Source organism: Neomonachus schauinslandi, chromosome 3 (genome assembly GCF_002201575.2).
Source record: "Neomonachus schauinslandi chromosome 3, ASM220157v2, whole genome shotgun sequence".
NCBI lineage: Eukaryota > Metazoa > Chordata > Mammalia > Carnivora > Phocidae > Neomonachus > Neomonachus schauinslandi.
In genome coordinates this window covers 85,120,037-85,130,081 of record NC_058405.1, presented here as the reverse complement: position 1 = coordinate 85,130,081, position 10,045 = coordinate 85,120,037, and the positions used below count along the sequence as shown (strand labels likewise).

Here is a 10,045-nt window from a genome sequence, read left to right as displayed (position 1 = left end):
AGTCAATTAACACATATTTTGTGTTATATGTATTATATACTTTATTCTTACAATAAGCTAGAGAAAAGAAAATGTTAAGAAATCACAAAGAAGAAAAAATGCATTTACAGTGCTATAATGTATTTGTTGAAAAAAAAATTGTGCTTATAAGTGAATCCACACAGTTCAGACCCATGTTGTTCAAGGGTCAACTCTATAACATCACAATTTCAGCCTTTTGAGACCCCGAATAGAGAACCCAGGTGAGCCGTGCCCAAACTTCTGAGCTATAAGACATCATGCGATGATGAATGCGTGTTGTTTTAGGCCGCTAAGTTTGTGGCAATTAGTTATGAAGTAATATGCAGAGAAAACTATGTGTGATGGAGATAGGAGGGTATCAAACAAATTTTGCCAATATCAAAGATGATCCAGTTGGCAGAGAGAAATGGTTTGAAAGGAAAGCAATCAGAATTTGGGAGAGACATGAAACCATATTCTAAGATGGAAACTTAAAAAAAAAAAAAACTCTTGGGCCAGAGAGAAGATGTTTGGCCTCAAAAGAAGAAGCTTGATTTGTGTCTTCAAAAACTGGATGAGCTGTCCTGTATCAGGGTTATGAGACATGCCCAAGTAGCAGGAAGCACAAGATGGATGTGATCTCAATATACAGAAGGCTCAAATACCCCCAAGATACCTAACAATGGAAAGGGCTGCCTTTATTATTTAGACTTCTAATTCAGTCCAAATTCCTAATTCATTCCAAGTACACAACATACTATTGAGTTAAATTAGAAATAAGAGGAGAAATCAAGGCAAACAGGTGGAGGCTAGAAAATGAATAGATGAAGAGCTACCAGCCATAGGCAATGGGTTGGATTAAAAGCTCCCCAAGCCCTCAGTCTCTGTGATTCTACATTTAAATACCACTTCAAAGAGTCAGTACCACTTTAGTTGACTGACACTGGGATGTGAGGGTGAATTGAGATGGTATTGGGCCAAGGACAAAGTGACACCTGAATCCTGCCCTCACAAGTTTCCCAGAGAACAAGCATAAACTAAGGGAAAGGAAGATATAGCACACTGCAGGTCTTTAGCCCCAAACCTCAGGGTAGAATTCTACCAAGTATGACTGCATCTTACAGAATATTCCCTTTACTTAAGCAGGAGTTTCCTGATAGCCTGAGGCCAAAGCACTCTAAAGACCTACTATGATTATTTCACCCCCAAAACAAAAGCCCGAGTATTGAACATCTCTACCTCTATTTTGAAAAAAGACTATTTCCGCCAGGGAAAAGCAGAAGAGAGCAAAAGAGACCAAAGCAAATTAGGAAAAGGAACCCAGTGCCCAGAGGAGGCTGACCTAGGCCACCCACTCCAGGCCTTTCTTCATCCCGAGAGCCAAACAGTTTGGACCACTTGTCATTCTGGGGTGGCCCTCAACTGTCACTATGGAAATTTTCCTCACCTCTCTGCAAGGTTAGATTTTCCATTTCCTGACTTCATGTCATCATCTTGCTTGCTTGTTTTGTTCATTTAGTTGGAGCACATCCTCCAATAGTTTTCTGAGCAAAGGTAATAGAGGTTAATTTTAAACCTCGTATAGTTGAAATAGTCTTTCTTCCTCCTTGACTGATGTTTTCCTCAGTATGGATTTCTAAAATGGATACATTTTTCTCAGAATATGGAAGTATTGCTCCATTGTCTACTACTTTCCTATATTTCTCTTGAGAAGTCTGAAGTCATTCTGATTATTGTACATGGTCTGTTTTTTCTCTGTGCTTTGGTGTGGTTTTTCCTATTCTTAGCCCTTGATACCTTCTCAGTGGGCCCTTTCAATATGGAAATTCATGTCTTTCTACAATTTCTTCCTTGTATCATTTCTGTCAATACTCTGTTCTCACACAGGCTGGGCAGAGCCCCCTCACAAGTGATGGCAAACATTGTAAGCTACTGACTTGCATAGTTACATAGCTCTGAATGGTATCGAGGGCATCAGGGGAGGCAGCACTGCTTTTCCCAGCCCTGATTCCAGGAAATCAGGGCCTTCTTTTCCAGAGCATGGCCTGAGTAGAAAAAGTATGCTAATTTCTTAACCCCAAAACTGTCCAAAGTCATTGGGAAAGCATCAGCTGTGCAGTACTCAGAATCACTCTCTCATCTCACAGCCCATCTGACAGAATTTACCAATTTGACTGATATTTCTTCTGACAAATTTTTTTTAAGATTTTATTTATTTACTTGACAGAGAGAGAGAGGGAGCAAGCACAAGCAGGGGGAATGGCAGGCAGGGGAGAAGCAGGCTCCCCTCTGAGCAAGGACCCCGATGTGAGGCTCAATCCCAGGACCCTGGGATCATGACCTGAGCCAAAGACAGCCGCTTAACCAACTGAGCCACCCAGGTGCCCCTCTTCTGGCAAATCTTGATGCCTGTCCTCCAAATTCCTCTCCCTATAAGATAAAATTCCTATCTGCATATACTTCTTACCCAATTTCTATCATAAAGAATTTTTCCCTCAATTTTCTCTGTTCTTTATTTCTGAAACTTGTATTAGCTGGATATTGGATTTCATGGATTGATTATTTCTTCCCTATTTCTTGTGTCTGTCTTTCCATACTTCTGTCTGGGAGATTTCCAAAACTTATCTCCTAACACTTGTATGGAATTTTTTTTTAATTCCTGCTATCATATTTTTATATGATAATAGTTATTTTTCTCAAATAACTATTTGTTATTCTATTTTTCCTTTACAGAGCAGCCTCTTCTTGTCTGGAGAAGAAATACTTTATTTAAATAGTGGGGTTCTAAGTTTTCTTTTGCTCCTATTCTATCTTTGTACCCTTTCTTTTTCCTATGGTTTTTGTTTTCTTTTGTTTTGATTTCTTGCTATTGTTTTTTTCTCTTGTTCATGTAAGAAGCATTCTTCAAATGCCTAGTGGCTTTCAGCTGCTCATAATCCAGCCTCAGACACTCAGAAGCTGATTGTAAGCATGGCATGGAAGATGCAAAGCTTACCAGCTAAGCAGTGACAAATATCCCACTGGCTTTGTCTTTACTCAAGAGTAAGGAGCTTTGTTTTTCTTCAATGCACCTTGCACATAAGAACTACTGGCCCAAAGATTACTTCTGTCTCTGTACATCCAATTACAGGCTGGAACTCTGTGTACAGTCTGTCTACACTGTGGTAGGAATAGCTGTCTAAGTTCCTCTGGTTTGGACAGGCAAGTTTATATGTGACATGAAAAAGATGTATGTTCCATAAGCTTCGCCTTGGCTGACCATCTCTATACGGAAAAGTGATTCAGGTTCTTTACATAACTAAACCTCTCTCTGTGCTGCTCCCTCCTGACCTCTCAAATTTCAGCCTGTTGAACTATTTCATACATGGTAAATACCATTAGGAGAGCTGACCATCAGCCACAAGACTGCACAAGCCATTTCTCTGATCCTCACAAGAATCCTCCCCAAGAACATCAGTGACCCCATCTTTAGAGAAAGATATTGAGACCTTGACTTGGGTCTGACACCAAAGCCTAGTTTTGTACCATAACTGGCCCTCACTGTACCCTATGGAATTTACTTTCATTCTACAAAGAGAATGTGGTTTCCAGGGGGAAGGAGTACCATCATTCCATGTGGAACTGCTAGGCAGGGTGGTAAGAGCACAGAGGGCAGACCTCAGAAGATGCTGCTTCTCCTGGTTGGCTGTCTCTTGCCTGCCATCAATGGGAAGAGCTGCCTCCACTGCTGGCCACAACTGCCTGCATTGATAGACTATGACCTGCAGATTCTTTGGGGCTCTCCAGGGCCACCCAGAGAGCTCTCCCAAAGCCTCCACTCCCTATTCTTGAAAAGGGATTATGTCTTCTTAGAACCTTGGTATCTTGGTGAGGCACAGCCTAGACCCCAGGGATCAAGGCTGGCCCCTTTTACCTGGCCTGGGATCTTATACCCACCAACTGCCCTTCATCCCACATCCCATTCTCAGATCATGACCATATGGAGGAAGCAACAGCCAAATTATTCAATCATGTAGATGAAGCCATCAAGAAGTTTCGAGATGGTAAGGAAGTCCCCAGGCTTGTGTTGACAAAACCCACCCCCCCAAGGCACTCCTAGAGGGCCTGCTGGCCTGGGGTGGGGATGTGTGGTGAAGAGTGGTGACAGACCCAGCATCTGTGTGCTCTATGCAGTTTCTGTTTAAAAAAACTGGCTTGAATTCTCAATCTTGAGTTATGTAATTGTTTCCACCTATAAAATGTGGATGATGAGGGCACCCTTCTCTTCCTCCTGCATTCAGATAAACCATCACTTCTGGAAGAGATTAATGTCCAGAAACAGGTGTTTACTGACAGGCTGAATCAGATGTCTGAGAAGCTGAAGGAGAAGGGTGAGAGGTGGAGCTGGCCCCTGCCCACCACCCAGCCCTTCGCCTCCCCCAGGACTGAGAAGAGCAAAGCCCAGTCTGCAGCCCCTCCCATGTCCCTCCCCAGGAATCCCCACCCTTGCCCACATACTGGGTGCCTGTCCACATCTTCTCTCAGTTCCCTTTCTTGATGATACCCCAACCCTTCCTGGCTCTGTCTGCCTCCCCTAGCACCTCAGTTTCTCTACCATCTCACCCTCCTGGGCAGCCTGCAATAAGTCCTGCGGTGAGTATGTATGGGGACTTGAGGGGGGGCAGGGGGAGGGATGAGAGGTGAGAGGCACATGGCCTTGGCTAAGGCTCCTGCCCATCCGCTCTCACAGACATACACTCCACACTGGAGGTCATCAATTGTGCCAACTGCAAGACACACCTTCTTACCTGCAAAGACCCGACTCTCTGCCCAGGTCAGTGGCCGCCAGCCATCCTGCCTCCAACCTGCCCCCACTCCATCCTGGGTCATTGTTGTCTCTGTCTGGATTGTCTTCCTCCTCTGCCCAGGCCCAAGCTCTTCTTGCTCCCCATCCTCACCAGAGAACATAACAACTCCTGGGATTTCTTGGTGTCTCATGTCCAACTTCAGAGCCATAAAGCCACCTGCCTCTAGGACAACTCCCCTGGAGGTCCCTTGGGTCCTCAAAGCAAGCATGCTTGGAAACATATTCAAACCCAACTCCCTCCACCCCCAACGTGCTCTTCCCTCATGGTCCCTCTCAGCAAATGGCCCCACACAAGCCCTAAACCAAACCAAGAACTTTCCTCCCCCATATTCAATACATGCAATCACCAAATCTTGTTAATTAATTCTTAAATGTGTTGCCATATTTTCATTGCAATATCCATCACCATTCTTCAGGCATCCTCACTTCTCACCTGGATTATGCCAGCATCTCTCAACTGGCCTCCCTGCCCCTCTTGACCACATCTTACTCAACAACCAAAGAACTTTCTCAAGGAGCAAATCCCCCTATGACACTCCCTGTTGTAGCCCAATTGCCCCCCAGATAAAGTCCACCTCTTCAGAAGCCCTTGTGTGAATAGCCCCTGCTCACCTCCCACCACCCCTGACTCCTCCCCAGCCACACTGAGCTGCTGACATGCTGTACATACAGATGACTTCATGCTTCTGTCCTTGAACATTCTGTGTTCTCTGCCTGGAGCACAGTTTTGTACTTAACCATGGGACCAAAACTGAACTCCTACTTGTTTTTCAAAGTCCAGCCAGAAATCCTATTTCCTAAGAAGGTTTCCCTGACAAACTCCCACCCCCTGAGGCTCATCGGCCTTCCTTGTGGCTACTTTTCTTCTGCTCTGTCCTCCTCTGCTTCCCTTGGACACCACACCATAATTGTTTGTTTCTCTACCTCATAGAGAAGAGAGACCATGTCTCACTTATCTCTAAATAATATGCCAGGTACACAGTAGGTGCTCAGTAAGTGTTTGCAAACAAATGAGTGAGTGGACAAATAAAAGGAGGAAAGAATGTAGCTTCTTTGGGCCCAGATGGCCTTCATTGCCCCCCAAACACCTGGCTCCCCTTTTTACACCCCCCAGCCAGGACCCGGAGTACCTTCACGTGGGTTGTGAGCCTTGGCATTATTCTGCTTCTGGCCGCCATAGCTGGAAGTGGGTGAGTGACTCTCAAGCCCTAGCATCCCCAGAGAAGACAAACCTACTCCTTGACTGACCCATCTCCACCCTGTTTCCTGGCCCAGATGGTACATTTTCTGCCACAAGAAGAGGAGGAGGGAAGCAGAAAATGAGCTGGGAATGGAGACCCCTGACAGAATGTAGGTCTCCCAAGGAGGGAAAGCTGGGGGTAGCAAAGCTAGAAGCCCTAACTCTGGCTCCCAGGGTGTGACAACCAGAGCAGAGTGGGATCAAGGCTGGGGCTCGGGAAGCTCCATCCCCCCTTAATGTGAGTACACACCCAGGGCCAGGGGCCCAGGACACAGTGACAGCAAATCTCCACAAGGTGCCCTCCATCTATAGCTATCCTTGTCCTTCTGCAGACCCACTCCCCACCATGGGCCACTGCACTCGCTGACATATACAGGCAATCAACATGGCCCTCCTGCTCTCTGCTCCTGGTTAGGTTCAGCCAGTAGGAGTTCAGAGAGACAGAGGTAAGGGCATGCAGAAGGTCAGGGTGGAAATGCCCTGCTTCTTCTCTCAGCAGGAACCGGGCAGTCCACTGGTCTGAATCAAGATCGCAGTTGCTGTCAGGAGGCTCCCTCATCTCTGAGTTCCAGTAACTGTCCCTTCCTTGACACCCTCCAACCTGGGGTGGTAGCAGTTCTGTGGCCCAAGACACCACACTCTGTCTTGTGGTTTCCCTATGCCCATGCCTTGTAAATACCTTTCATTAAAATATCTTCCTACTATTCTGATGGACTGTAGCATCTGCTTCCTGAGTGGCCTGGACAGACGCAGCTGGCACTGAGATCCTCTCCATAAGGCCCTAAAGGGGCTTGTTCCCTCTTCTCACCCTCCCTCTGCTGGCCCACCACCCTTCCCCTCCTGAAACACCCCCTCTCCTACAGCTCTGGTCCCAGCAGTGGTAACTCCACAGGCTCAGTCCAACCTCATCTAATTTCAGCACCAGAAATGAAGGCAGAGATGACCTGGGTCCTTGTGTCTGGTATTGAACAGAGGCAGTAAGAGGCCAGCTCATGGCTCAGGGACTAGCAGAACAGGCTTCAGAAAACAGGCTCCAAGTCACATTAACATCAAACCTCCCCTACATCTTGGCCAAGATACCCACCCTGGGAACACCCAGGTCTCCAGTGGATCTGGTGCTGCTAGCAATGATATTTGCCTGACTCTGCCTGTGGTAGTGGGGCAGAGGGGCGCAAAAGGAAGGGGCTTTGCCTCCTTCTCCTCCATCCCCATGTCCCTTTCCTTGTCTGCCCCAAGGCTGCCAGATTAAATGGAACCTCTGAGTCCTCCAGGCACAGCTCTGCCCTTTCCCCTCAACCTTGTGCCCTTCCTCACTGGTGCTCCCAGCCTCTTGTCCTTGGCTCAGGCTCTACTCTGAGTTTAAATGGGACCTATCTGGCAACTTTGAAGCCACTGCCAGGCCCAGAGCCCTCGCCAGCAGGTCAACTCCTGGGTGCTGAAAGGAAGCAGGTCTGGGACCAGAGCTAAGGACAACGACCCAGAACCTGGACTCGAGTCCTGTCTCTGATGCTAAGGTTCTGGGGTCCCCCTTCTACATCTGTTCCCCCATCTGAGCATGCAGGGAGGATGTCATGCTTCAGCCAGGTTGGTGTGTCCTGACCAGGGAGCCCACTGGATTCATATTTGCCATCCTACATTTGCTCATGTTTTGGGTCAAAATGTAATGCCCTCATCCCTTTCCCTCACTCCCAGTCTATTGAAATCCTGCCCAGGACCCACAGCCCAGCTCCTGAAACAAGCTGTCTTGTCTCCATAGGCCTTGCTGGTGCCCCTCTTCCAGAGCTAGCGCCCAGGCTGGAAGTGACCTGACTCCAGTAGCACCACCCCACCGTAAGGGCCGCTCCTTTGGCGGGAGTGGGGGGACTGCAAGAGACCGAAGCAAGATGTATATAGACCATAAATGGCAACCAGGACAGGCAGCCCGACAGCTGAGAGTAGCTGTGGGTCCCCAGCCATAGACATCTCCAGCCCCCAGCCAGGGGGATCCAGGAAGGCCCCCCCTAAGGTGGTGTCTTCAATTATGAGAAGCCATGGAAGGTGGGAAGGGAAGGAAAAGTACTTTCACTGAGAGTTCGGTGTTGCAGAGGAGCAGAGGTATGAGAGGCTTTGATAAGTTCAGACAACTCCAAGAAATGTGATATGGTTGAAAGGAGAGGTCCAGGTAAGAGGGCCATGAGAGGTGGGGCCCACAGAGGCACCCAGGCCCAAAGGGAGCTAAAACAGGTGAGCAGGGAGGGCTAGGGGGAAGTAGTGGAGGGCTTTGCCAGTGGCAGGTCTGAGTCCTAGGGAGAGGACAAGGATCCAGAGAGGTGAAGGGGAGCTGTGCCCAGGTATATGTGGCTCCACATGCTAGGAGCTGAGATGTCCCCTCCATCAGCTCCACAGACCCTCCTTGCTCACAAAGCTGAGAAAGGGTCCATAGAGTAAGGCTTTTGGAGAAAGCATTAAGACATAGCTACAGCCAAATGGTGAGGGCGTCCTCATAACCATTCTGAATGACTGAGCCAGAGCCCCAGGCAGTAGTAATGGACCTCCAGGAAACTGTGATTCTGTGTCTATGAAAGCTGGTTGCCACCTAGGACAGGGGAAAAGCCAGGCTTTCATTGCGGTGATATTGTTTTCCTATTTATATTTAAATTGGGATTTAAACCATTACTTCAAAAGTATCCAGAGCAACTATTTTCTGATGCATGCATTGAAAATAGAAAATCCTGGGTATAATTTATGAGTTTGTGTGTCTGTATGTGTATATCTCTTATCAACAGATTTTTTTTATTATTTGAGGGCATATTTGCATGAAAAGTAGTTATTGAGTTCTGCTAGAGTAGAAAGATTAAGGAATTTTGAGTCAGGTAAATCTTGGTCAAAATATAAGCTCTGGAGGACTTTATGCTTCCAGCTATGACAGAGCAGCTTACAGCACACCAACACTATCATCAAGAGCAACTAAAAATAAAATACATCAAAAGAGCAAAACAAAACAAAAAGTCTGTTTAAGGCACCAGGTCCCTAATGCATCCAAGTCCCCAGGGGGAAGTAGAGCTCTCTGTGGTGAGCCCTTGTCCTGCAATGAGCTTCCCCTTGGCACTGCTGGGCTTCAGCAGCACAGGCTGAGAGGCTTCGGGGGCTGTCCTGCAGATGCCTGCAAAGTGTGGAGAAGCCAACAGAGCTTTTTATTTTTTTTAATTTTATTTTATTATGTTATGTTAGTCACCATACAGCACAGCAAAGGAAACAGTCAACAAAACAAAGAGGCAACCCACGGAATGGGAGAAGATTTTTGCAAATGACACTACAAAGGGCTGATATCCAAGATCTATAAAAAACTTCTCAAACTCAACACCCAAAAAAACAAAAAATCAAGTCAATAAATGGGCAGAAGACATGTACAGACACTTCTCAAAAGAAGACATACAAATGGCTCACAGACACATGAAAAATGTTCATCATTAGCCATCAGGGAAATTCAAGCCAACAGAGCTTTTAGCAATACCATGGGCTGAAGAGACGAAACATGGAGTTCTACTTTGCCAAGATAGAATGTGAGAGGTCCAGATCCCTGAAAGTACAGAGGTGCAGAAAAGGCAAACAAATGCATTGCATCTGTTTGTCCACATCCTCCCAGGAGCATTCCTGTTCTTAACCAGCACAGGCCCAAAGACAAAGCAATCAAACAGAAAAGATCTGAAATGCAATTTATCAGAGATTTGTCTGCTAGGGAAATAAAAATTGGAGTTGGAGACCCACATAGGAGGACAAGTTTTAATAAATAGTCCAAGGTATTGGTTGGTGATAGCCTAGTACACCAGAGGCAGACCAATTCTTACAAAGCATGGAGCTCAGCCTCTGACAAAATCAGAGACCTATTCTTATTTTATATCATTGCTGGAGGATAGAGTAAATATCTTCTAAAGGAAAATAGTATCATCTAAAGCCACTACCATGTTTCATTTACAATT

At 46.5% G+C, this 10,045-nt stretch overlaps 1 protein-coding gene across 1 annotated transcript; it reads left to right on the top strand.

The window, feature by feature from the left end:
* The first annotated feature begins 3,643 nt into the window (after positions 1-3,643).
* TEX51 (testis expressed 51) lies at positions 3,644-6,786 on the top strand. Its single transcript, XM_021695900.1, has 4 exons — positions 3,644-3,867; positions 3,969-4,043; positions 4,281-4,370; positions 6,586-6,786. The coding sequence occupies exons 1-4, from the start codon at positions 3,666-3,668 to the stop codon at positions 6,759-6,761; spliced, it is 543 nt and encodes a 180-aa protein (XP_021551575.1). The 5' UTR covers positions 3,644-3,665; the 3' UTR covers positions 6,762-6,786.
* The last annotated feature ends 3,259 nt before the right edge of the window (positions 6,787-10,045 follow it).